This window comes from Dermacentor silvarum, chromosome 3 (assembly GCF_013339745.2).
Source record: "Dermacentor silvarum isolate Dsil-2018 chromosome 3, BIME_Dsil_1.4, whole genome shotgun sequence".
Classification (NCBI taxonomy): Eukaryota; Metazoa; Arthropoda; class Arachnida; order Ixodida; family Ixodidae; genus Dermacentor; species Dermacentor silvarum.
Genome location: NC_051156.1, coordinates 113,935,369 through 113,963,288, shown reverse-complemented (window position 1 = coordinate 113,963,288; position 27,920 = coordinate 113,935,369). Strand labels below are relative to the sequence as shown.

The 27,920-nt window shown below is 47.0% G+C and overlaps 2 protein-coding genes across 2 annotated transcripts in view; both read left to right on the top strand.

Moving 5' to 3' along the window:
• On the top strand, nucleotides 1–26,660 carry LOC125943951 (uncharacterized). Its single transcript, XM_049663547.1, has 3 exons — nucleotides 1–57; nucleotides 23,739–24,069; nucleotides 26,521–26,660. Exons 1-3 carry the CDS (start codon nucleotides 12–14, stop codon nucleotides 26,600–26,602), a joined length of 459 nt encoding a protein of 152 aa, XP_049519504.1. The 5' UTR covers nucleotides 1–11; the 3' UTR covers nucleotides 26,603–26,660.
• LOC119444686 (maltase-glucoamylase-like) overlaps nucleotides 26,551–27,920 on the top strand; it is a 113,903-nt gene continuing 112,533 nt past the window's right edge. Inside the window, exon 1 of the mRNA XM_049663542.1 lies at nucleotides 26,551–26,732. The gene's annotated coding sequence lies outside the window, so the exon portion shown is untranslated. The remainder of the gene's footprint in view (nucleotides 26,733–27,920) is intronic.

Sequence of the window (27,920 nt, the reverse complement as noted above, 5' to 3'; positions counted from 1 at the left end):
GGTACTCACACATGGAAGCACACGAGTACCAACTGAGGATAGCGACCCACCAAGAGAGTGAGTGGACGTTCAAGTGGCGGGCTGCGCTGTCCCCTCGACGGCTGGGCGGTGATCGCTGACGGAAGAGACGGGGATTTAAGTGAAAGGGCAGCATTGATAGTGCTACACTGATAGCCTCCTAATTGCGCAATAACTGTATGGCCGGTTGGGAAGGCGCCAGCAGCTGGCTCGGCCGCTTTGTATCGGTGATAAGTTCGTGCATTCCGTAATGTTCATCTCCGTCGAAGCTGAGCCGCCTTCCAGAGAAGCGCCCTTGTGATTAAAAAAGCCCAAGATGCGGTGCGCTCACGCACAATTCTTGAACATTTTGTTCAGAGTAATATTCTGATGTTGTTTTATTTTTTTATTTATTTACCCTCAAGGACAAAGGCATAACAGAGGGGACTGGGAAAAATAAAATCAAATATAGCAGCAAGATACAGTGAATAATGATAACAATTTCAAACACGCATCTATTTAAGTAATGGTGGTTAGTGCTTCGGGAAAACGTTGGTTTTCAATGATTGATACAACGTCAGCAGGAAGGTGGTTCCACTCGATTGCTGTGCGCGGAAGGAAGGACTCAGAAAATGTTTTCGTTTTACACAATGGAATACCTACCTTATGGCGATGATCAATACGATGGGACATATATTGCGGTGATAGAATAAATATGTCGTGATGAACGGTATGGTAGTATATGTTATGAAAGAAATTCAAGCGGCTAACTTTTAGACGTGCTGCCAGAGACGGAAGGAAGAGGCTGGCTTTCATGGCTGTTATACTAGCAGTGCGATTGTAGTTGGAGAGAATGAAACGAGTTAAGTTATTCAGAACATGTTCCAAGGCAGTAATTAATTTTGCATGCATAGGATCCCACACAAAAACAGCGTGTTCAAGCTTTGGTCGTAAAGTATTAGTTTAACTGAAGAAGGTACGATTTTTGAAGATGCAAGCGATTCTGCCAAGAATCTCTTGCATAAAACATTTGAAGTGGCACGCGAGGAATCGCGTCATAAGGGGTCGTGCATGGGACGGTGTGTGCACTCAAAACGGACCATGAAATTTGCCGCTTCCACGTTGTTTTCTTTGAGTTACTTAGACCTGACCTTTCTTCTTTTTTCTTTTCTTTTCTTCCTTTGACACGCGCACGTGGCTTGTGATGATGAAGCTCTGCAGCCGTGGCGCGCACCAGCATGTGTGCGTCGTGAGCTATCACTGCTCATGACGACTGATGTTCGCTGATATTTGTGTAAAGCCTAATTTCTATGTTACGCCGTGTTTATCAGTGAACCCTCAGTCCTGAAGAAGACTACACCCTGCAGCTAAAATAACGAACTTTGTTAGCTCTGTAAAACCTGATCATTCGGCAGGAAATGTTACAGATGCCATTCAAGTAGACAAAAAAGCGGGCATACGAGCATGCATTTTTATGAATGAGCCTTTATGTTCCGTGAGTAGCGGCAGAGTTGCCGGGACTTCTTGAGTACAAATATTCCGTGCCATGTCACTCATAAAGACTAGAAAGAAGCTTGAGCAAGCGTAACTTCCACCTGCACATGGGAGGTTTCAACCTGCACTTTGTTAACTATCGTGTCTAAGAATAAAAGAAAAAGAGCTATTTTAAGCTCTATGGTCTCTAAACACATTTGTCAGAGTCCATAGCTGTTGTTTGGGCTACATTGTGCAGTGCCAACACGTAGCTTAAGAAGCTCACATTTAAATAATGTTAATATCCAAAAACATGACCTTCAGACAACGAAAAAAATAAATAAAATGCAGAACCACCACAAAGTCTCGACAAGAAATGCTGGACGCTTATTAAAAATGTCCGCTCGTCAAAAAGATTTCAAGAAAGCCTTGCAGTGAAGAACAAAGAGCGTGCTCCCTGCGCATGAAGGTTTCAAACGAGCATTGTATTCTGTGTTTTAGCGCAGTCCTGAGTCCATGCTGCGTGTTAAGGCTTAGAAAATAATTTAGATTTTTCCCCGTTTTCGTAATCCAAAAACTTATATGGGAAGTTATACGGCATTTCCTTACAGAAATCAAAAACAACGAAAAAAAAATACACCCGACTTCAGCAACTCCTCCGGCTGTGAACGCATTTACTGTAACAGCAGCATTCTTACGCAGTAAAGGCCAGCACTTTTATTTTCGCTTGCCTGCTTCTTTCTCAAATGACTGCGTTCGCACTTTACGGGGAGCTAACTGGACAAAAACCGAGTGGTCGGAGGGTGTCCTCTCAGCATGTGCTTTCTAGGGAAAGAAGTTTCGCCGGTACGACGAGAAATGGTGATCCTTGTCGTCAAACTGCACTATGCCAAACACTTCATTGGAGTCGTGAAAGTTGATATGCTATACCGCGACTGTCTGTCTAGAAAATATGAACTTCGGCTCAGCCTTTTATATTGTCTGACACACCCTACAATTTATCTGCAGGACAGACCAGCTATTTTGGAAAGCTTGCCGTCGGATTATATGGGACTATATGCCGGTCTGTTGGAAATCGTAAAAGCTTGTAAACGGAATAAAAGCTATGAATCACTGTCTCAATACATCTCTCAACAGCAGAACACATGAGTACAGTTTAATATGTATGGGTACAATCGATGGCGTTTTGGGACCCCCAAGTGCACGTGACGAGAGGGCAACAACTAATATAAATGAGGGCAGAGAGCTTGGATTAAAGTAGTATGCTCTGGCAACCGTTTATGCACAGTGTAAGGAGCCGAGTGAACGCGAAAGACCGATGTCAGATTATGATGACACAAAAAAAATGTAGGGCACGTAAAAATGTCGGCAAACTCTATGATGTTCTGTAAAGCTACTTCTTCCTGAAACTGCGCATTTTATCGTGAGCTGGCGACTATAAAGTACGCGCCCAGATATCGTGGATGTATTGTGAGAGCTTAGACGAGCACATTATCAGCGCTACTTCAGGAGTTGGCAGCCTCGACAAACCCGGTCCTAGCGAGGCCCCTTGAGCGCACTTCGTTCATTAGTTCTGTCAGCCGTCGCCGCAGCGCCACACTCATGCATTGACTTCTATAGATGTAATAAATAGTCCAATGTTCCTCAATTGCTTCGCCATGCGCCTCTGAGACCTCTAGCTATCGCATCCAGCCCTCACAGTCCACATACGCGTTATGACTTTCGCAAAGAGTACCCAAGGCAATGTCTCAACGCTTTGACGAAACACCGAGCATCGCTTTGCCGGGTGATGCCCAGGCTTGCTTCCGGCTCAAGTCTGCGTGAAAACTGACCACTTTACGTTGTTGACAGAACGTTATCGCGACCGAATGCCATTGACGAGCTGATAAGAAACAAGAATACGCGCATTATCTTCAGGCATCCTTGCGAGGGCCTTAAATTTATCGCTCGTCATACGCTCTGGTGTAAGTTACGTGAACACGAAATAAATGTATCTAGGAAATTGAAGGCAAACACAACCGCAGTGGTCGCATGATGGCGGCAGCATTGACCTCCAGGCCACCCCTGGAGAGACCGGCGCTGCTATCGCTATGACGCAGAAAGTGGCATCACGTGACTCGCATTCGCGCCTTTGTCGCCGCCAACGCAGCTCGCTGGCTGGGCGGCTGAAGCCTTGATTGTAGGGTTGCAGATAACGTCCTTCAATCTCAATGCGACAGTTTAGTCGCCCACCGTTACAGCGTAGTTTGTTGCTCGGTGCCGCAGTGCCGGACGTATTCTACCAAACCCGTGTGAGTTTTAACGTGTATCCGAAAAAGAAGCGGGTGCGAGGTGCTTGGCTGATAAAGTCACTGAAAACTAAATAATACGGTGATAGTAAGAGTCCAGCCTTTATACGCAATGCCTCACGACTTCAAGTGTAGTAGAAAGATGGAGGAATTCCAACATTATACTAATCCCTAAGAAGGAAGAAGTTAAATTTAAGAATCATACACCCAATTGCTTGCATTCAGTACTGCATAAAATATCCACCAAGATTATTTCCGATTAAACCAGGGCAACACCACTTCAATCAACCAAGCGAAAAAGCTGGTTCCGGAAGGGATATTCTATAACAGATTGCGTCTATGTCATCAGTCAGGTAATTGAGAAATATGCGGAGTACAATCAACCTCTCCATAACGCTTTCATAGATTATGAAAATGCATTTGATTCAGTAGAGATACTAGCAGTCATGGAGGCTTTGCGTAATGGAGGAGCATAAAAAGAATACATGAATATCTTGGGAAATATCTATAAAGATTCTACAGGGGTCAGGAAAGGAGACACTATGTCTCCAACTATGTCTCCAACGCTATTCATTGCATGCTTAGAATAAGTATTCAGGCTATTAGACTTGGAAGGCTTAGGAGGGAGGATCAATGGCGAATATCTCAACAAGCTTCGATTTGCAGTGACATTCTCCTATTCAGAAACAACGGGGACAAATTACAACAAATGGTTAAGGACCTTAACCGAGAAAGTGTAAGAGCTGGGTTGAAGATTAATATGCAGAAGACAAAAATAATGTTCAATAGCCTGGCAAGGAAACATGAATTCAGGATCACCAGTCAGCCTCTAGAGTCTGTAAAGGAATATGCTTATCTAGGACAATTACTCACAGGGGGCCCTGGTCATAGCAATATAATTTACAGAAGAATAATAATAGCTTACTTTGCACACGACAGGCATTACCAAATCCTGACTGTGATCTGATCTTACCAGTGTCGTTGAAAATAAAATTGTACAACCATTGCATTTTACCGGTGCTAACATATGGGGCAGAAACTTGTTGGTTAACAAAGAAGCTTGAGAACAAGTTAAGGACCGAACGAAGAGCGATAGAACGAAAAATGTTAGGCCTAATGTTAAGAGACAAGAAGAGAGCGGTGTGGATCAGAGAACAAACGGGGATAGCCGATATTCTAGTTGACATTAGGCGGAAAAAATGGAACTGGGTAGGCCATGTAATGCGTAGGATGGATAACGGGTGGACCATTAGAGTTACAGAATGGATAACAAGAGAAGGGAAGCGCAGTCGAGGACGGCATGAAGTCAGGTGCGGCGATAAAATTAGGAATTTTGCAGGTGCAAGTTGGAATCAGCTAGCCCATGACAGGGGTAATTGGAGGCAGGTTAACTGGAGAACCTTCATTCTGCAGTGGACATAAAAACAGGCTGATAATGATGGTGATGATGAGGATGAAGTGTTGGGCAAGCGATGCACATAGAGCTTGTATGTAGCATGCTCACCTTGTTTCGACATCAGTCAAAATACCTTGCGCAGAGATGCATGCGACTTGCATGCGACTTGCGTGCGCACACAGGGCGGAAGCGCCCTATTCAGGAGACAAAAATATAAACAGTTGAAGTTCCACGTATTATAACATACCGGTGATACATCATCGTCCAGCAGTATTTCAGGCGTAATTGGCCAGCCACACTCTCCTCAAGGGCACACCACAAGGAGCACCCATCTCACCCACGCTCTTCAATGTCGCCATGATCGGCCTCGCAAGAAACTTGCAGGACGTAGAAGGCCTCCGCCACGCCTTCTACGCAGACGACATAACACTCCGGACCACAACAGCGTCCCTTATTTAAAAAGAAGAACGGCTGCAAACTGCGGCTGACCTCATCCAAGAATACGTCAGCCAACGGGAACTACAATGCTCGCCCGAGAAATCTGAACTCATACGAGTCTGGCGAGGCCGGGGTAACCACACAGTCCCCACAGACCCAACACGAAAACTAGAGGTACACCTCAACGGGGGCCTCATACCAGAAACGTCATTGCTCAGGGTGCTGGGCGTGTGACTGCAGTCTAAGGAGCGTGCTACCCACACCCTTACGCTCCTCAAAACCAGTGTCAAGGCGATATCACGCATGATATCCCCTGTAACATCCAAGAATAAAGGCTTGAAGGAAGGGGACACGCTCCGACTGGTCAAAAGCCTGGTGGTGAGCAGAATCACATACAGCCTGCCCTACTACCATCTCACACAATCCGAGACGAAACAGGCCGACACGCTCTTGAGGATGGCTTTCAAGACCGCTCTCCGCCTGCCGATGAGTACATCGACTGAGAAATTGTTGGCGCTGGGGTTACACAACACCATCAGCGAAGTCAAAGAAGCCCTTCACGTCTCACAACAACAGAGACTTGCGCGGACTCACACGGGCGGACAGGTACTACAAACCTTGGGCTTCAAAGCCGCAACAATACGAACCCAAGAAACCTGCACGATACCTCGTCACGTCCCGGACAGGTATCACATTGTTCCAATACCACGTTACATGGACCCTAACCTACACTCCGGAAGGAGGAAAGCGAGGGCCCAGTACATAGAGAAAACATTCAGGTTCCATACCACGGCCCGTTTTACGGTCGCCGCTATGTACGGAACGAAGAAAAAGGGCAGTGGTCTGCGACCGCCGAGGCCACGTCACCTCCAGTGCATCGACCCGCCCCTGCACGATCACGGAAGCCGAAGAGCTGGCCATTGCGTTAGCCATCCGCGAAGGCCAACAAGCAAACAAACTACTGACGACCCTCACGGATTCCCAGCAGGCCTGCCGCAACTTCCTACAGGGAAGAATCGCAAGACCTGCGGCACAAGTCCTAGCCCAAATACGCAAGGAGGACACTGACGACAACACCATCCAAACCATCATTTGGATACCGGGCCGCGCTGCCATCACGAGTAACCTGTATGCCGAGAGAGCAGCTCGAGAACTTGCAAATAACCGAGCACTCATCACGCCGACTGCAGATGACCCTAACCTAGTTGACCCCGAGTATTCAGCAATCCTGAACTAACACAGAGGGAGTCGCTTGCGATATCTCTCCCCCCCATCCCTCGAAAACTAAAGACAGAGGATGCCGCTGCCTGGCGTAGGCTCCAGACAGGCACTTACACGAACCTACACAAATTACATCGCATGCACCCCACAGACTACAGGGACGAATGCCTGTGGTGTGGGGCCACACCAACCCTATACCACATTACGTCGCAGTGCACGCTACACAACATAGAACACCATGACACGAACACCACGAGGGAGAAATGGGAGGCACTGCTGTCCAGCTCGGCCCACGACGTTCAGCTCAAGCTGATTCAGAGAGCAGAGAAGATGGCAAGAGCCAGCGGAGCCCTGGACTAGGGGCCCCGACCATTAGGGATGCCCCTTCGGGACAAGACAAAACTCTATCTTTGTAATAAAGTTTATCTATCTATCTATCTATCTATCTATCTATCTATCTATCTATCTATCTATCTATCTATCTATCTATCTATCTATCTATCTATCTATCTATCTATCTATCTATCTATCTATCTATCTATCTATCTATCTATCTATCCCCGCGACGAATGCTCTGAACAGTACTGTTATTGTGGCAGAAATGCGCATAGCTAGTTTTGTAAAAGGTCATGTGAACTAAATAACCAATATGAAAGCATTAGGTTGCTCGCTCGCTAAAGACACCTACACATCAGACTGGGATCTATGCGGTAGGTTGTTTTGCAGCGAAAACGCCGCACGTACAACGCTTAGAATACGCCAACACCCGGAATTAACCGTAGGTGAACCACTGGAGATGCCGAACAGTTCGCAGCCGGTTTCACGCGACGTCACTTGCTATGTCACGGATAGATTCCAGCAGGTGGCACCTTGCTATGTCCTTGAGGCAAATACCATTGGCAGCACGATCAGGCGTGTATTCTAGTGTTACAATAAAACTGTTGTTTGCTTTCTAGGACATCTCTATTTATTCATTTATAGGCACCACCAAATCATTTTCGTGGTGCCTAGGCAAAAGGCAACTGTTCACTTATAACGGCACGCGTGAGAGCACTGCGATTGCAGCGCGCAAGTGGGCATGTCCCTTGCTTTTACAGTGGTGCTTTTAATGCGACTAGATTAAGCACTCTAAAACTTTATGTGGCAGTTTTCAGGGTTGTAAAAGAAAAGAAGAAAGAAAAGCGACATATTTGAGTGATATAATATTTGTGAAAGCTTGGCGAATGCTAGAGGAAATATGCAGGGAAATTGGGAAGTACGTTTGTCAATTAGGGTTTCAATGAAAATTCGTAAATCCTTGTTTTTGGGCCGTTTGGAGGTGTTTTATGAAACACTTCAAAAGTTTCTCCGGTTGTTTGAGAGGACCGAACACGGCAGAAATTTAATACTTTAAGAGAATAAGGGCCACTTTTTCGGGGAGTGTACCGAAAATTTGAAGTGTGTAGGGTGATTATGTGCTTTGAAAATATTTACTAAATACTCGTCTACACACAATTGTTCTTGCGGTATACAAGTCATGCAGTAGCTTTTTGCTTGATCTGCTCGGTGAACTATGTAAGCCCCGGGGTTTATATTTCACTAAAGTAGGAAGCATGCTGTGAGTGACGAAGGCTATGTTTAACATGTGTAGGTTATTTCTAGTCTTTACAGAAAGTAACTGATTTAAGCGTTCTAGTGTGTCATACTGCCGTTATCCGCAATGTTTACCAGGTTCATGAAAGAACTGCGCAAGACATAAACGTCAAATACAGTAAAAATAGGGCGAGTGCTTAGTATACTGTGTGGCAAAAAGTTAATGCTACTGGCTTGAACAGAAGGGCTAAAAATATTTATTGAACACTCGTTTGTTTCATTATTTCCTTGCGTAATACGAGGATTGTGCTCGGATTATCCGGTGTCCTAGGTGAACTTTACAAGTCACCTTGTATATGTTGCACAAAATGAAAGGGCAGGTTATGAGTAACCTTGGTGTACGCAAGGTTACTCATAACCTGCCCGACGGAATACTGGCTGGTCGGGTGAAGGAAAATTTGATCCTTATCAACTAGATCCTTAGCATGATGGTAAGGTTCCAGATGCTTCTTATGTATTTTCATCATTTTTGTATCCTTTTGGCAAATAAATTAAAATAAGAAACAGTGGTCCCGGTGGGAGTCGAACCCGGGCCTCCCGGGGTGCGAGACGAGCATGCTTCCACGACGCCACGGCGGCTCCGCGGTTCTGGTTGCTAAAGGTGGATCTAGTGCGTGCGTCGTTGTAGACGTCACGTCCCAGTCATCTGGCTGACTAATAATTATGGTGTTTTACGTGCCAAAACCACCATATGATTATGAGGCACCTCGTAGTGGGGGACTCCGGAATAATTTAGACCACCTAGGGTGCTTTAACGTGCACCTAAATCTAAGCCCACGGGTGTTTTCTGCATTTCGACCCCATCGAAATGCGGCCGCCGTGGCCGGCATTCGATCCCGCGACCTCGTGCTTAGCAGCCCAACACCACATCTGACTGACTAAAGATGTGGCCTAATGCGCGCGTCATTGGGAACGTGACGGCGCTGCCAATCGGGAGGACGTGGCTGCACGTCATGAGTGTATAATATAAGAAGAACCAATGTCATATTGTACTTGGTATCCTGTGATTCCTCGGCAGAACATTTGCACGCGTCACAGAAAAAAGGTAACTGATTTAACCAGATGTCCTGACGTAACACAAGTGCCACAAAAATTAAGCTCAGCAAGCATGGGGGAACGCTATCGCAAGTTTCTGCGCATGTTAAAGGCGTCTAGAAGACGTAAAGCCTTTGTAAAAGAATATTTGAACAACTTCTCGAAAGCGTCAAGCTGCCGTTTTCAACTGTGTTTCTAAATGTCCCGAAAGAACTCTGCCTTACAGAAAGTTCATATTATGTAGAAATATGGGAAATTTTATCTGCCATGCGTACCAAAATTTTGGCGTTCCTGGCCTAAATATTAGCGTTAAAAATACTTATCGAGCCCGGGATGCTATCGTGGCCAGAGGATTCCTGGAATGAGGGACCCTCCCACCTAGAATGATCCACAGCTCAAACACTCGGGAACACTGTCTCGAAAAATAAAGTTTATTTCATCATCATCATCAGCCACAGTTGCCTCGTTTTTTAAGATCTGTGATATGAGGTTGCGCTGGAGTTCTCGGTGAAATAAACTTCTTTATGTTTGGTCGGCAAAGTAGAAAGTGGGTGGGTTATTTCGGGCCTTAGCAATAAATTACGCATGCAAGCGCTCTGGAGTGTTATGAGGGTGTTTTACGAGTGGCGCAGATTTTACCTTGTTGCCCTGGCAGAAATAGAAGAGCAAAGTTCAAATTTAGCGGAAATGGGTGCAAGGGTACGATAAATCCCTGTGCGAAATTAAATGCTTGCCCAAAACATGTCGCATTAGTAAAAAATTCCTAATCAAGTGTCATGAAGTGTCACACGGTCGCTATCAGCGATGCTTCCCAATGTCCCGACAGAACTGTAAAGTACACCAGGTTTATATCTACCTGAAATGGAGGCCACGGTAAATGCAATGTGTTACAAAATTGTCGCGTTCCTGACTTAATTAGAAACATTGCAAATAATTACTCGGTCCTCGTTCATTTCCTATTCCCAATGGTCATGTGACGTCTGCAGTTGATCTTTGCGTTCTTGGTGAACCAAGCAAAGCAACCTGTTTATATTTGTTTAAAATAAGGTGCACGTTATGGGGCATGTTTGGTCACCGGCGACAAATTACTGTCTCGTCCACATTTATTTCCCCTGTGCTTTCCTCGATGTCATTGCCTTCATTGACTATATATGACCGGCATGACTAGGCATGACCGAGCGCTTTAATCGAACTCTTGTTGACATGCTGGCCAGGTACGTTGCATCCGACCAAACCAAATGGGACCATGCTCTACCATTTATGACTTACGCTTATAATACCGCCACGCAGACGACCACAGGATTTTCGCCCTTCTTTCTCCTGTACGGACGCGAACCTTTTTTCACAATGAACACTATCCTTCCGTACCGCCCTGACAACACAGAAACCACTACCTTGTCTGAAGCTGCTGCACACGCAGAAGAGTGTCGCAAGCTATCCCGTATCTTTACTTCAGAAGACCAGCAACGCCAGAAGCACCTTCGAGAAACTTCCCCTGCTCCTGCATCCTATGCTCCTGGCTCGCTAGTGTGGCTTTGGGTTCCAGCCCCTACCCCTGGACTGTCACCGAAACTCGCGTCGAAGTACCAGGGCCCCTACCGCGTGATCGAGCAAACGTCTCCAGTCAACGATATCGTGGAACCGCTCGAGCTATCTCTGGATCATCGCCGTCGAGGACGCGACATTGTGCATGTCCAGCGTCTCAAGCCGTACTATGTATGATCCGCCTGTCTTGTCCTACCCCTAGGTCACCGGGACGGCTTCTTTTTTCGCGGGGGAGATAACTGTACTGTGAAATAAGGAGCAGTGGGGATGTGTCTGTGAGAGAGAACGACGAGAGAGATAGGCCTTGTGTCGTGCTCGATCGGCTGTGCTACCTCTCGCTGCGTTATCGTGCTAGTCGCGAACGGTGACTTTCCCAAGTGCTTCATAATATATATATATATATATATATATATAAGTGCGACCAGCGTCTCACGCTTCACATATGTACACTTTCTTCCACTTGGACACTCCTGACAAAAACGCAATAATAGTATTGCTCAGCACCTGAAACTCATGTAATGTCACTGGCCCCTCTTTGTGGGCAGCGCAGTGGTGCCTGTGCGATGCCATTACAAGCCCTACACGGTGTGTTAAAGCTTTTTAGGGATGCCAGATATTTGGACGCGCCCGCGTATGTTGCATACACGTATAGCCGCACCCACGCATGCTTAGAACACCGTCCGAGAAGTTCAAGCGCAATATTAAACCTTGCTATCGCTGTCACTGCTTCCTCTTTCGGGTGAAACTGCCAATTATATGTTAAGTCAATGACAGTGATGGGAATGTGCCGATATGTTAGACTCTCACTTCATAAAACGCTTGCAGAAAAAAAAAAAAACAGTACAAGGCATCCCATAAAACCACAGAATTCAGTCGTTCATCTCGAAATAAAAAAATGGGTCGCCTCTTGCGACTATCTCATACAGCTTCCAGGTCAATAAAAGTTCATGTTCAGCTAATACTATAAAATGGCAAAATGAAATCATTTAGCCTGCGTAGTTTTGGAGTTCCCCTGAAGCTGCCGGCTTCGTAATTATTCCTCGATGGCCAGATGTTTATGCCACCAGTCTTGTTTTTACAGCGAGTAGTCAAAATATGGTATTTCTACAATCTATAAAACAATGATCAACGGTCTCACAGCGCAATTGAGTTTCTACCATTGAGGAACACTAGCGGGCATTAATATAACATGCTCGGGCTGCTGGGTCTGCATAGTTTTCGGACAGCTAGATCGCCTTGATAAAATTTCGTTCTCCCTACTAGATAGCTCGTCCTACCGTGAAACTGCAGCTTATGTAAGCATTGCGCACAATGTGCAGGAACTTCTGCCAGACTTGATGAACTTGTAGGGTGCATGTGTGTACTTACATGTGCATTGAGTGAGTGAAAGGCGATGTTACCTCTGCAGTATGATATCCTCAGTTTTTGTTTACTGTGCATTAAAGAAAAATACAGTTTGTCAGTTCCGTCTACAGTATAATACAAGTTTCGTCCAAACATCGATGCAGTGACAGTAATAGCGATGTTTAGAGTGGCGCTTACGCTCCATGTACGGTGTTCTAATTTTACGCGTGTTGCGACAAAATGGATTGACGTAGCACGCAAGTTAACCACTATTGCCTAGAAGGAACATCGCCTCGGCAGCTCTTTAGGCGTTTCACAACGCTGAAGTGACGAGGAGCGCCACTAGTGGAGGCGTCGCATCTTAAGGGCCCATTCAGACTTGCGACTAGACGACGTCCCGCGACCGATTGCGACTGGCGACCAGAAAGCTACTCTAGACGAACGATGTTCACACTGACAACTGCGACCGACGAGTCGCTCAAGCGAAAGGTCTCACGTTATGCCGTTCACATCTGCTTGCAATGTCATCACCGCGTAAAATAAGCGTCGGCGTATACGGACGTCCTGTTCTTGCGCATCTGATTGGTTGAGCTGTTCTGCGACTGCGGTCGCACGACTGAAAAATCGAGCAGCGAGCGACTGGAACGAAACAGTCGCCTTTCGAGAATAGCCACCATTTGCCACTACTTGCGACTAACTTGGTCGCGCGACCTCACCTATAGTCGCAAGTGTGAATGCAGGAGCTGGGCTGTACAGGTCGCGTGCTGGGCTGTGATAGCATAAACATTGGAATCGTTCATAGCCTGAAGAGAGTGCGGGGAGCAGGCGTCTCACAGCGCGCTGGCCACGTATGCAGAACGAACACGTAAACACGTGCCAGCAAAATAGCTTCAAAGCGTGCACTCTGCGTCGAGGACACCCAGGCCCGAACGTCGCGCCGAATAGGAGCGTCTTCGCTACCACGAATGTATGCTGGCTCGAATACGGGAGGCAAGGCAACGACGCGTGGCGGCCATGAAAGACGACGAGCGTTGCCAGCACTACTACCAGAAGTGAGGAGCGCAACACCAACGCGTGGCTTCCGTGGGAGACGAGGAGCGTGGTGAGCACCACGTCTAGGCGCGACAAGCAGAACAACAATTATCTTCAATCAAAGCAAACAGCATCGAAAGCTTCGCTTGCACAGATTCGCAGAGTGTATGAGATCCGCATGCTTTTGATCACTTTGGCTCACATTCCTTTGAGCTTGATGGGCGCCGAAAGCACAAACATTACTTGGATTTTGTTGCCATCTTCGTTATCTTGTGCGAGATGCCAGGAACGTACGGCATCCCGATAAGCCACCGTCATTTGGCTTCTTCATCGTTCTGCTTTGTTTTCGAGGGCAACTGCTGTCAGAACCTGGTTGGGGGATCCGCAGTCGACGAGGTACGTTATACGTACCTTCGTTGAGGCATGCCTCTATGCTTTCTTCAGGTGCCCTGGTTGAAAGCTCGTGCAAGGAAGACTGCTTCAATGTGCCTATGAGCTAAAAGCGACAAAAAGCTTACTGAATAATTTTGAGCAAATAAATGATGTGAGCGAGGATCTCTTGCCTCTTGGTTCTCTAAGAGCAGCCAGGCATCAAAATTGTGTGAAGAGGTGGGGCCTGGCTAGGCAAGTGAAGAGAAATAGCAAGTTATGGTCTAGCCCATTCTTTACCGTCAAGACGCTTACTAAAGAAGACTAATGCTCGGAAGGCACGTAAGGAATACTCTTAAGGCACGTGGCAAAGAAAGCTGGTTGTCTTTATTCCTCCAAAAGCACCTCAGAAGTCTTAACGCAACGGACCCTTTCCTACTCCAGAAGAACGTAAACTTTATTATCAAATCATTCAGATTTGAGTCCGGCGTATTTTTAGTGGGTCTGGACAGCCGCCGCGGTTCCGAGACCTTGTCTCGAAGCGGCTTCCTCGGCTCGCTGCACGGCCCAGAGTTGACTGTCAGGTTCGAGCTGAGCAGTGTGGTCTTCCAATGCGAGCGGAGGCTGGCGGTGGAAGAGACGGAGGTGTCGGCACTGCCCGAATTGTTTGTTTTGTCCTGACATTCCGATAACATGTGATTATGTGTGGCAACCTCGCCACACAATGTGCATCTGTTTGAAGTGTACATGTCTGGATACATGGCGTGCATGAGTCTGGGGTTTATGTAAGAATCAGTTCGTAATTCCCACTCCAGAACTTTAACGAATTAGTCAACTACTTGAAGGACAAGTAACTAACGGTTGTTTCTTTTTGTTGACGTCCAGGACATGTTGTACAATGTCCCTAATGAAGGTGTCGTAGAAGGCATAAAGGAATACATAAGAAGCTTACGGAAATTTCAGCCACCGGGGGTTCTTTAAATCGCATCCAATTTATGGTGGCATGGTGTTACGCGGCAGCCGTCCAATCTATCCGGCACCTTCTGTGGAAGTACCGCTAAGTAGTAGACAGCTTGTCGATGGAAGCAACCGATAAATTGGCCATGTAGATAAACGAGTGTCTCATTTCAGCTATCGCCAGCCGTTTGCGCGCAGGCGCTAGTACGAGCGGGTTCGAGAGAGAAAACCTGGGGGCATATGCTCCTTGAATGTCTGACTTTGCCTAGGTACTATGGAGGAGAAATTTCTTTGCTCGTTTTGTATGCGTTTGTCCCTAGGAATGGCGGCATTGCGGAGCGACGATGTATGTTTGTTGGTTATCTCTGTGTCTAAGGGTACGTCGGACGCACGCGAATCCCAGAAGCTAAAAGTACGTCGGACAGACTTTCTCACATCTACGGCACTCGCGCTGAGTCAGTCATGCCGGATTTTTCCTTCCTCGCGTCTTACGGTGCTCGAATTTAAAAATAACATCACTCATTTTCCCGGGGCGCAGAAGGAGCCGTAGCTGAGACCGGGCCTGCTCACCTGGAGCAGTATCTTCGCTCGTTCCAGGCTTTTCGTATGCTACCTTCCGTGACTTCTGAAAAGCATTTTCAGTGTTCCCATTGCAGTTAAATAAACATCTTCCATCAATTATCTATATAAAACAGAGGTGCCCAACAAAACGCCACAGGCCCACGTGTGGTTGGAGACAATAAATTAAGCGATCCGCTACCAAGTTTACATTTATGTGATGCGCCTGTGCTGCGACCACATGTCCATACGCTGAAAACACGTTTTTTCGCCAAACATCCCACACGACTGTATATATATATATATATATATATATATATATATATATATATATATATATATATATATATATATATATATTGTGGCACACGACGCGATCCCGCAGTCCACGCCAGCAGGTTCCAGTCTCGACCGGCCGCCCAAGGGGCCGCTCGCGCGTCCCTTGCTCCCCAGCTCGTGCCACTGATCGCGCATCCGTCATCTTCTTCGTCTACAGTCGGCTCTGATGCCGCTAATCATGTCAGCGTTCCCACACTGCCCCTCTTTCTGCGAAGGCGTTGACGGAATCGGCCCACGGTGGCTGGCAGTGACGGCATGCCACCCCTACCGGCGGGCGAACCTTGTAGACTGCTTATGCAGAGAACGAGGATCGGCGGAGCCGGTAACGTCCGAGTCACCAAGGTATTCCAGGAACCCGCAGGCCCTAAACCTGGCTGGCTTCCAGGATGGACTCCTTGCGAAGATTGGGCAGACCAGGTGGTCAAGCTACGGAGTTGAAGTCTTGCAGGAACCTGAAGGCCCTAAACAGTCGCCTGACGCACACCGGGTCTGGTTTTCCTCTCCGACCTCGTTCTGACGAGTGCACGCAGCGGGTCGCCGAAAGGAGCCGCTCCCGCTCAATGCCTTGCCACCACAGAGACCACACAGCACCGCAGCACGCAGGTCGCAGGAGGGAAAGATCGCAGATGATCCCGATCGTCGCTCTAACGGTGCTGCCGCCGCCGCCGTTGGCAACTGGCCTCGAGCTCCCGATATCTCACCGGAACACTGAAAACTGCTCACCACGTCCTCTCGAGCCGTCTGTGTAGAACCACCATGCACTGCAGCGCCGAGGGACGGAGCCGCTCTTGAGGTGCGCCATCGCGCTCACGACGTCACTTGTGCCGGCGGTGCCCTTCTCGAACTGGCGGCGCCGGGAGCTGCAGCAGCGCATAGGAGACCACGCCGCCACCAGGTCCCACGTCAGGCTCGATGATGGCGATGGAGGAGGAGCTGGCTGAAGCGCTCGTCACCTAACATCAGAGGGGCAGCTCGCACCGCAGAAATGTTCCCACACCAGGCCGGGGTAGGAGTCGCTACTGGCTTTAGAACGGGCCGCTGTTGGCCTTCCACACGACTATGGTCTATCCCGAAATGCCACCGCGGCCTCACGTTACGGGCGCCAATGTGGGAAACGACTCGATCCCGCAGTCCACGCCAGCAGGCTCCAGTCTCGACTGGCCGCCTAAGGGCGCCCAGCCGCAGCTCGCGCGTCCCTTGCTTCACAGCTCGCGCCACTGATCGCGCATCCGTGATCTTCTTCCCCTACAGTTGGCTCTGATGCCGCTAATCATGTCAGCGTTGTCACAATATATATATATATATATATATATATATAGTTTTTCTATGTATCGCTCCCCCGTCCCCACTGCAGGGTAGACTGCATAGACTGAATCCTGCCCTGCAATTCGTACCTGCCAGCTAGACTGCACCGACGCGAGGCATCTCTTCTGTGTTTGTTGAGGTTGGGTGCTCACGAAAGCTTATTCAGCACTGGGGACAATGGCAGCAGTACAGCATGTGATCTCCGCGGCTGCGAGGAGAACATAGACCACCTATTGTCCAATGCATTGACGCGACTAGGTGATCATCCACTGTGAGTACTAACACTACTGTGCCCACCGATCATCGACCCCGAAGGCAGTGAGGGCACATTGGTGTTTTTGAAAACGACTGGCTTGTGCGAGCGCCTTTCACAGAGTGGTGCTGGGCACGCACGTGCACACATTCACCGTATTCCTATCTCTCTCTTTCTTCCTTCTTTTCCTATTTTCCCTTCCCCCAGTTTAGAATAGCCAACCAAGCACTTTTTAGTTACCATCACAGCCTTCTTTCTTTTATCTCTCTCTCAAATTTTTTGTCGCAGCTCTCTCTCTCTTTCTCTCTCTCATTTCACGAGTGACGGCAGCTTCTGTCGAGGTAGAGATCTTGAGCCCCAGTTCAGGCAGCCGGACGTTATCTGCAACCTCACAGAAGAGCATAACACGCGGCGGCTTTGCGTCAAAACCTCGCTGCCTCTTATCTCGATCCCCTGCTATGTGCTCGAGCATTGCGCAGTTCGCAACTGGACAGGTGAGCTGCCGTTTCTTTTCTCACACGTTCACGGCTGATACCTACTTCCGCGAAAGCTATGCGTAAGGTGTTGATGACGGTGTTGTTAGCTGCGACAGTACCGGAACTTTGCATACTGTTGAGGCGACTGTTTCAAAACCGTAGCTAAAAATAGGTACGTTGTTGACACTTCTAACGGAGATTTTAGGGCTCCAAGTTTTTTTTTTCAGCTTCTTCCAGCAGGTTTTGACCGATGCTTGTAAAGAGGTGTTTCAGTATTTCGGACATAAGCTTTTAATTAACATGCTTAGTTTTTGCTTCTAGGAACATGTCAGCCTGCTGTTGATTTCGAGCGGTACGCAGGTTAAACACTAGAAGATGCACAATCAGCCTAACAAGGAGTGTTCTGTTTTAAGACGAGGTTATGAAAGTGACTCTGTTTGTGTGCAAATTTTCGTGCTCCTGCTTCCACGGCTATTCCCCAGTTTTGCTCCTGTATTTGAATCGTGTTCCAACTTCCGCGGCTGTTCCCAGTTTTGCTCCTGCTTTTGAAGTTCTGTTGAAGAGTTCCATAAGGACATCTTGCTAATTGGTCACCAACTCTCCTTTAAGACAGAGCCGCGTGCTAGAACTGATGCAAATGCGTGTAGTGATTACTCTTATACACTAAACGTATACGCATGCTTTCCATTGCCGCATCTGCTCTAGGTCGTAGGAGGGCAAACACCCGGCTTTCTCGAGATAACTCTATCGCGAGGCTTTATAGCGGCTCTCGGCACAGCCTTGTGGAGTCGTTTACCTCTTATATTAAGGAAGATCACGGAGTTGGACGGAAGCCAGCCCTTTGCCATGACCTGCGATAGCAAAACGTTGCTCTGATAGTTTACGCACCAAAGCTGCACTTCATTTACAAGGCTGTGCTTCATATAGTGTGAGCGAGGTTCGGCATTTTAACTTTACTCGTGCGTCTTAGAACAGAAGTGAAGCATTCTGTCCAGAAGACGCACAATGCGTCTTGACGATGTAATGGTTGGGAGCTCTTGAATCGCTTGCATTGTTTTGCAGTCTTCTTGCCATAACACGTTCAATAGACTGGTTCGAAGCGGCCCATAGGTATAGTGGCTACTGGAAAACTACCGCTACTAGCAAGTTAGCGAATGCCTTGCGCGTCAATAGCAATTTAACCACCTCAACGTCATCGCTCTGTACCCTTGTGTCATGGGTGCCACATGTGTACTTTAGTCAACGCAAATAAATAATGACACTTACAAAGAATGTTACCACGAACTTGAAAATAATACTTATTTTATTGTAATTTTGGTTCTATCTGTATGCCATTAGCAAAGGCCGGCAGTACATTTTATGCCTTTGAATGAGGTGCAATATTCTTAGTTTAGTAAAAAGCCCATCAACGTCGGTATTCTATAGGTTGTGTGCTACACGGTATGTTCGTTATGAGAGTAATATTTTACTACCCGTAATGCACATTTGTGGAGGCGTAGTTTACATCGGAGTCTGTGGACCACACAACTGCGCCATTCTGCAATTAGATCTACAAATTTCTGGAGGCCTAGTAGGCATCGAAATCTGTGGCTTACCCGCCAACTTTTTATAGTTGGCGGGTATTCTGACATCGCTAAAATTTCTACCTATACCTTACGGTTGTGCCCGTCTTGTGGTCTGTCTCTGGTAGATGGCCATACGTACTTAACAAGTGCCAGCCAATCGTGCAACACGCATGGAGCGGCATCCTGTGTGGTAGTTCAGCATATTTACATGTGAATACGAACGCCCTGTAAAAAACATAGAAAAACCCATTGGAACATATTGGGGCCCCATATAAGAAACACGTATATGCATCCATATATCATGTGGGCAAGTCCCATATATCGCAAGTCCCATTTTCACATGGGGATCAACGACGACCATGACGACGACAACGACATGCCACGTCGGGGAGTTCGCAAAGGAAGATTTGCTTTAAAAATAAAAACCTAAGCACACATTGTGGGCTTATGGGAACGTATAACGCATACCTACCTCCTAATACGGGTGTTTCACTTAACTTGAACCAAATTTTAAAGTTATGCAAATGCTACGTAGCTTGACAGAACCAAGGTAATGTTGTATGCCGTCGCTTGGAGATTATTTTTTGCATTCCACCTAATTAGATAATTACTCTTTATTATTTAATAGACTTCTTAATTATTAAAATTAGGTTAAGAAAATGAAGGAGAAAATTGTAGAGCAACATGAGAGACGCGGGATACAAATTTCTGTTGTTCAATACGTGTTACATAAAAGTGTTTTTCCGAGCTTGAAAGAGGCCCGCGAATACATGCAAAGTGCCTCGAGTGGCCAGCCGCGCGGCAATTTTGCGCGCATTCGTGGGCTTCTTTCAGGTTCTGAAAAACGCTTTTATGTAACACGTCTTGAACAACTGAAAGCTGTATCGGGAGTTTTTCATGTTGCTCCACAATTTTCTCAACGACACTTTTAATAAATTGTAATAATTAAGAAGTTGATTATTTAAGACTAATTATCTATTAAGGCAGAACGCAAAAATAATCTCAGTATCTCCAAGCGAAGGCAAAGAAAATTACCTCGGTTCGGTCCAGTTACGTAGCAGTTGCATACTTTTAATGTTTGGCTCAAATTTCGTGGTACACTCTGTATATAACAGCGAATTATATTCACCGGATTCTTTCATTTAAACTATTTTTATGTTTTAGCCAGTCTGTATGTGACAAAGGGTTTGTGCCCATTCTTGGCTTGTCCTCCAGAATGAATATGCGCATTTCTAACAAGAGATGTATACAGTCTTAAATATATTTCCATTGTATGTGCCAATGTGACACAATCAATGTAGAAGTTCAGGCCTTTGCGGTGCATAAATAAAACCATGTGTGTGTGGTTGCACGCTTCATAGGATGAAAATAAACACAATAATATACATATTCATTAGTTGTATAGCATTTCTTTACCCATTTCACTAAAGCGTCGCTTCATGTTGATTCCAATATGCATATTAGATCTGGTAATTTTTGAAGGCAAGGTATTCTTAGCTGACTTGAGATGGATTTAGAGTATCTGACATCTGAGTACCTTGTATACACTTCTAGAAAGAAGCGGTTGGTTAAGTGAATAGTGGATGTCGTATGAATATGGCAATGCTATTGAATGATATCTCGTCATGCATAGAAAACATAGAAAAAAGTCAGCAACAAAGGATGTTGTCAAAAACAACTGTAAGTAGCCGTAAATGGGGTGGGATGCGAGTCTATGTGTCTCTGCTGCCCTCTGCCATGCCGCTGCCAAGTGCCATCGACCGCAACTGTCGCGCCCTCCACCAGGTGGCCCGGAGTGCCCGAGTTCGAAAAGTGAGGACACCGAATGGAGGAAGAGGTCAAGCTAGTTGGCAACCAAGTACAGGATAAGTCAAGCTGTAAATAGACAACTAGGAGTCATCAGAGAGAAAGTGAGAGAAATAGAGAGAGTGAATTGGATGCAAAGAATAGAAACAAAACGACCATGGATATTTACCAGAATGAGAAGAATGCAATTAGAAGAAAAAATCTCTACGATAACACAAAGGGCAGTACCTTGCTGTTTAAGGCTCGAGCCGGTTGCCCAAGGACCAAAACATACCGGAGCTAATATTCGGAACTAGATGAGGCATGTGTATGTTACAGCAAATATCCGGAGACCACTCAACGCATCCTAATGGAATGTGAAGGGATTCACCCCGTGAGAACAGTAGGTAACGTACACCTTCCAGAAGCGCTTGGGTTTAAAGTGGATGGAAGCATCAACCGGTAGGCCGTCGAGATAAGCAAGATACGTTTAGAGTATTGGTGAAAAAAAGCAGGGAAGAGATTGATACTACCTGTTTTGATCTCTTACAGTCATAGGTAGCGGTACAAGGTAGATATTGAGGGTAAAAAAATAAAATATTGAAATGTATACAAAAATGCTAGAAAAAAAACATGTATGACATAACTGATTAAATCAAGCAGGCTAGGTGACTATTTGTCACGGCCCCGTTTGAAAGGGGATACCCTTAAATCATCATCGTCATCATTGATAGGTTGCATTACTGCGCGCGCGCCACCGCGCACGGTGCGAGGCACTCGTCCTTAGCTCTCGGCCTTTAAGAAGGACAAGAGGTAAGTCGGAGAAGCGTGTTTAACTGCACATGCGCGCTGTGATCCTTCAGCGCGTTCAGAGGCCAAAACAGCCGCGCCGGCCTTACTGATCGCTACTCAGTGGCCAGCCTTGACGAAGCCCTAGCGCGCCGCGGTATCTCAAAGTGTGTGAAGGGCGAGTTATAAGTCATACTCAAGCATGGCGTGGACGCGTGCCATGCGCGGCGCAATTCGTTTAGGCCTGCGAAAAGTGGACGCCTATGCAGTCTAGCGTCTGTCGAAGTCTGCGTAAACCGGCGGCGTTCGGTTCGATTTGGCGCTGCCTGCGCGCGAATAAAACATCTCCTATCTCACGCTGAAGCTGCTAAACTGGAGTGCAGCGTGCGCTAACTTGGCTGGCCGACAGCATGCAGGCCTACAGTTGAGGTGCAATGAAGAGAGCGTGCTTAGTTTTGCGAAACGAAAAATTTGACTCTCCAACCCGTCCAGCGAAGCTGTTGAAAAGTAGCACCACAACTGCTGAGGGGGGTATGCAATGCTTTATTACTTTAGATTAATGGTAGTAATCATAATTTAGGGTACTGGGAGTAACGGGAGTTTTGACAGCACGCCGTATTACCGTTTCTTTTTCCCTTTGCCGCTCCTCGTATTCCCACTGCTCCTCGGGAGTTCGAAGTGTGCATTGCCTAGCCATAGCGGTGCTGCAAGAACAATGAAATCACCTGCTAGGCTGCTTCTTTCATATCAGAGAGGCTAGTAACGTCACTCCCCATGGGCGAGCTGCCGTCGCCGCGGCAGCTTCCGCGACAGTAATCTATACTGGGAAACGTATGCGGGGAGCCCTACATGCTTCGCAGTGTTATCAGGAGCGCCTATTCATCAATTATGCGGTTCGCATGCTTGTCTTGGGCTTGTTCTTTATTGACACGAATGCTGTTTTGCATGCTGTAGTGCGTGATTCCAAAGGATGTATGCACTTTTTGCTTCACTTTGCTGAGTGCTTGAAGCCTGCTTTACCTTGGCCGCGGGTCGGCCCGCTATTGCACGCCCTCCGAGATCGGCCCATATTTTTTCGCACGGACGACGCCACGAAAAGTGCCGACCAACGTGAGGCTAACAGCGTCGCTGTAAGAGCGCTCGTTGACCCCGCACGTGTATGCACGCGCTGCGGCAACAGCTGATCGCCACACTGCTGCGGGCCACTTTCAACGTGCCGAGCAATACAGGGGACGAATCTTGGACCATTCTGACGTTTCTGGCGTCTCCGGCGTGACGTATCCGACTTCGCCGGCCGCTGCCTGACACGCTGAAAACGGCATAATATTAACTGCCCCTGAGGGATTCGTAATGGAAACATGTTGCCGCGTCGAAACACAGCTGTCGACGCTGGCGAAAGGGTACGTAAGCGTATACCGAGGCTGCGCAAGTTCAACGGGCCAATGAAAGTTCCGACGCGCGTTAAGCACGTTCCAGCAACGCAGAGAAGAAAGCCGAAGCTCGCGAGGCCTGTCTCGCCCAAAAAGGCCTAGCGCAATCAGGCGAAGCGCACCGTCCAATCTCGAAGGTCATGCGTCACAATGCGTGATTTGTATCGTGCCCGTCAGGACCCGCAGGACGTGGAGCAGCGTTTGGGCGCCTATAGGGGAAGATAGTGGGCCAACAAAAAGACGTGGCTGCCGAGACTTCTGGCATCGTGCGTCTTCTACGTTGCACGAAGGCCAAGGAAACCCTATGGACATCATCGTGATTTTGCGTGAAATACGATACGATTAAGATACGAATTACGTCAATAGTAGACATCAATAAGAGACTGAATAGAGACATAGATTCCACATTTAGTCATCGAACCATTTGAACAACCATGTATGTCGACCTTGTCGTTTTTAGCGTCGACACTTGGTTCACACTTTCCTTTTTTTAAAATCTGCTCACATACAGTACCATGGCGTCAGCGACGTTCACCTACATCCCGGGCAGAGCTGGCTGTGGGCGGTGGCAAGAAGGGCCTGCAGGAGAGCTCTCTCGAGCTGCTCGCCAGCATTCCCGAGGAGTCTTCGCTGTCACACTCGTCCGGTCACCTGCAGCGTTCCATGCGTCAACCGTTGCTGTGCGCGCTCGTATCACTCCTGCTTTTGGCCACGGTTCTGGCCAGCTGCGCCGTGCTGGTGTACGTCGAGGTCTACTACCGGTGGTCCTTTCCGCTGCGCGTCGACTGCAACCTCGACCCCGCCGGTGGAGCGGTTGATTACGGCCAGTGCTTGCGAAGAGGGTAAGGGGTTATTACGGGACGTGATGGCAAATTTACTGTTGACACGAGAGATAATAACGGTTAGCTAGTGAGCTTTATTCGCGCAAGGAACAATGGGGGAGGCGGGGGGGGGGGGGTATATGTGAAATATTCGAAGTAGGCTACGTTGCACTACATATTAGGTTGCCCTACACAAGATGGCTTGGTGCACCTTGGTCACGGATTCAGCCGAGAGTAGGCTTGGAAACAACCAGGATGTAGTAAGGAAGATACACTGGCAAGGATAGCGGCACTAGCTCATGCGCTTCTGCTTTCGGCTTCTAAGCATACGTCTGCCATCTTGTGTGGGTCAAACGAAATGTGTGGGGAAGCGCACTTGCCAAATTGTGCGTGTTCTCTCTATTGATGTTATACTTCTAATGTAAAGTTATACGTTAAAGTTGACTGATCTCAATCGCTGCGAGCGGTATGCGGTCATATAGTCGCTGTATGAAAGGCGATATTATGCAGCCTAAAAATCTATATGGGACAAGCTTGCTAGGGCGGATTTCTGACGGGAGTTTGCAAGTCGTGATATTCTTGCAACACTCGCAAAAGGCCAGAAACGAAGGAAAGAATGCCACACATACGCATTGCTGTGCGCGTGTGCCATTCCTTGTGTTGTGTCTATGTATTTTGTGCGCTGTATGTAGATGGACTTACACGTCCGCGAAACGCACAAGGGCTGGGACATACGTCTCATACGCCCTATTTTTGCTAAACTGTGTGGAAGAGAGTGATAGCTCAGACTGTAAAAAAAAGTTTAAAAATATTGCGGCAAGATTTGTTTACTCCGTTAAAGTGACAAAATGACTCCTTTTAAAAATAAAATCATGCGTGCATGGGCATGAGGACATACAATCCAAACTCGATTGCAGTTCAATTTATGATTATTCTCTCTCAGTACAGTCCAGTGCATTCACTTATGGCATGGCTGTAACTGCTAAGGTTGGACTTTGCTCTTTAAGAGTAAGAGGGAGGATATTACTCATTATTCGTCATTCTATAGGTGATTTCATACGTACAATGTTACAGAGCAATCAGATAGGCCTTGGGGAAAATGGATACGCTCGCATATAGACCATAGCGCAAATATATATATATATAAGACAGAAAGAACAGCTGTCGAAATATGGCTTTGGGAGCCTTAGTGCAAATGAATGTTGCATAGAATGTTGCTCAATCAAGACGAAGCAAAAAAAAAAAAAAAAAAAAAAAACAGGTATACAAGAGGCATGGGATTCCTGCAGCGCCTTTGTACGACTATTTATACTGCGCCGAGACCAGGAACATCGATTCTCAAGAATCTTTGCGTGGTAGGAATTACCGTGGAACGTTGCTGGAAAGCAGCGTCTTCTTTAGTCGAGAGGCGTCCCTGCGCTCCACTTGGTCGAGTCGAGGAAGAGCTTCGAGCGACTGTCATTTTCCGTTATCGCGTAAGATAAAACGGGATGTTTTTTTTTTAAAGCGAAGCTTTTCTTTGTGTACCTCGCCGGGTTTCATGACTGTGGGTGCTGCGGCCTGGCTGTTCTCTTGCTGAATAGGCCAACCTATCACAGAGCCGGGTTCCTTGCACCACCACGAGATGGCCCTCGCATCCGCGGTGGTGCCGGTCATGCAGGGGAGAGAAAAAAAGAAAGAACCAAGAAGCTCGCCTTCGCGCATCTGCGGCAGCCGCGGCAGAATTGCATTAGGCTTACCACAATGCTTTTATAACGCCTTTCGTGGCACTTTGTGCGGACATTCAATAAACGCAAACTCCTGTTTCGATTCTTTATGCACTCACACAAAGCTTCGCTGTATATAGATTCCAACTCGTTGGGTCGGCTGCATTTTTTCCCTACAAGGATGCCCGGCCAGTGTGTAATTTGTGTGAAATGTTACGTAAATAGACAAATCTGTGTTTTTACAAGTTCTCTATTTGGGAGCTATAGTATTTGTGTTGATATAATATACAGTAAACGCTATACTCTAAAGATGTAGTAGTTATAACGCACAGTCGAATAAGGCGGAAACCGACAAATGGAGAAAAAGATTCCGGTGAGCAAAATGGAAACATTCTTCCAATAACGAGGCCAGACAGGATCTGTATTCGTGTGGTGAATTCTACCCCAAGATTAAGTAAACCAGAATAGTGAGTATACAAGCTATTTTGTTTAGTTCTATGCACACGCAAGTCTTCTGACAAAATATGAAATAGGAATGCGTACAACAGCTGTACGGTTGTTATGCACCTTGTGTGGGAATGCGAGGAAACCAATTCTGCTAGTTGCTCGTGCATAATTAGGAAATACAGCCAAGCACCCTAAACTCAAGTTGTAGTGAGGGATACATCCATATGATTGAGAACAAGGTAAGAAGAGCCCCTTGAAGTATGAAGAAATAAGAAAAATTAACAGTCATCGCCCAACCATCTATCTGCTTCCACACCAGTTGCAAGTACGTGTCAACGGACAGCGTGATACCGACGTGCTTCTTCCCCGAAGGCTACGGCTACCTCAAGGAGAGCGAATGAACGCCACGTGAACGGGACCGGATTCACGGCGCATCTGAGGAGACCAGACTTACCGCCGTTGTTTGGCGGAGAATTCAACGAGGTCGTCGTCAACGTTTCCTTCCTGACGCCTTGTAGGCTTCGTGTGCAAGTAAGTTAGCAAGAACCTAGAAGTTTAGGCAGCACTTGACCTATTCAAGAAGAGAGAACGGGAAATAAATAACGAAAGGCGGGAACTTAAGCAGACACACGTGCGGTTTACTGCCCTGCACTTGGGGAAGGGGATGGAAGAAGCAAAAGAAAGAATGGAAGAGATAGAGCGCTAGTTGTGCGCACACTTCAAAATGCGCACCAAGTCTATAAACGGTCACAGGGACCTGCCGAGTTGACGTGCTGTAAAGTGGTTAGCAGATATGCAGTACGCGTGAAACGTCAGCGGTGCTGGCCAGCCTTGTTGTGAACGTCGGGAAGATTTTGTTGTGCTACAGGGATATGCTTCCGCCCAGAGGCAAGTGCGCTGACCAGAGAGAAATGGTGGGTTCTTGTAGAATATCAGTAAAACTTCGGTTGGGACTAGTCGGTACATAGTCTCTTAATGTTAAAAAAAAATTCACCGCCAACACCCCGGACAAACCAAAAAGAAGAGATGACACAAGCACTGGCGCGTTGCTTGTCTCTTCTCTTTGTGATTTGTCCTGGGTGTTCGCGGTGAATTTTTTTCACCTTAAATTTTTGTGGAATATATGTTAGCAGTTTACCCTATCCATTTTCTTGCGTCTGCTATTCATTCCCAAAAACTATACCCTGGAGTGAAGCGTATAATAATGAGAAAGCATTACATGCCCCATTACGCAAAAATCCGTCGTAGTCGGCGTGACCGAAAGATGGTACCAAAAGTGGCCGACGGCGCAAGGAGTAAAAACACGTCTAAAATTCGCGGATCGAGGTCAGATTTCTCAGGGAGGCTCCTGTGAAGAAAGTAGAGTAATGACTTTGAAAAAAAATTGGTAGAGTTTGGCCTGGGTTGGATTTTGGTCTGTTGGTCTGGGTTGGCAACTTCGGAGTATGCGGACTGGGTCGTCTATATCTTTATTCCCTGGTGTATTCAAGAAACCCTTCCGAGAGACTGCTGTTGTCGAGGTTAGCTTATTCATACTTTCATTAAAGTTTTGCATCCATCCATCCACCCCTGATGAACGTGGAAGGATTCATTGGGAGCAAAATATTTTTTTATAAAAATAAAAGAAAGATAAAGTAATAATGAAAATAATAATATCGCGTGTACCAGGATTATTAATAAATAGTATATATAGATCAATATGCCAGTAGGGCGAAGGGG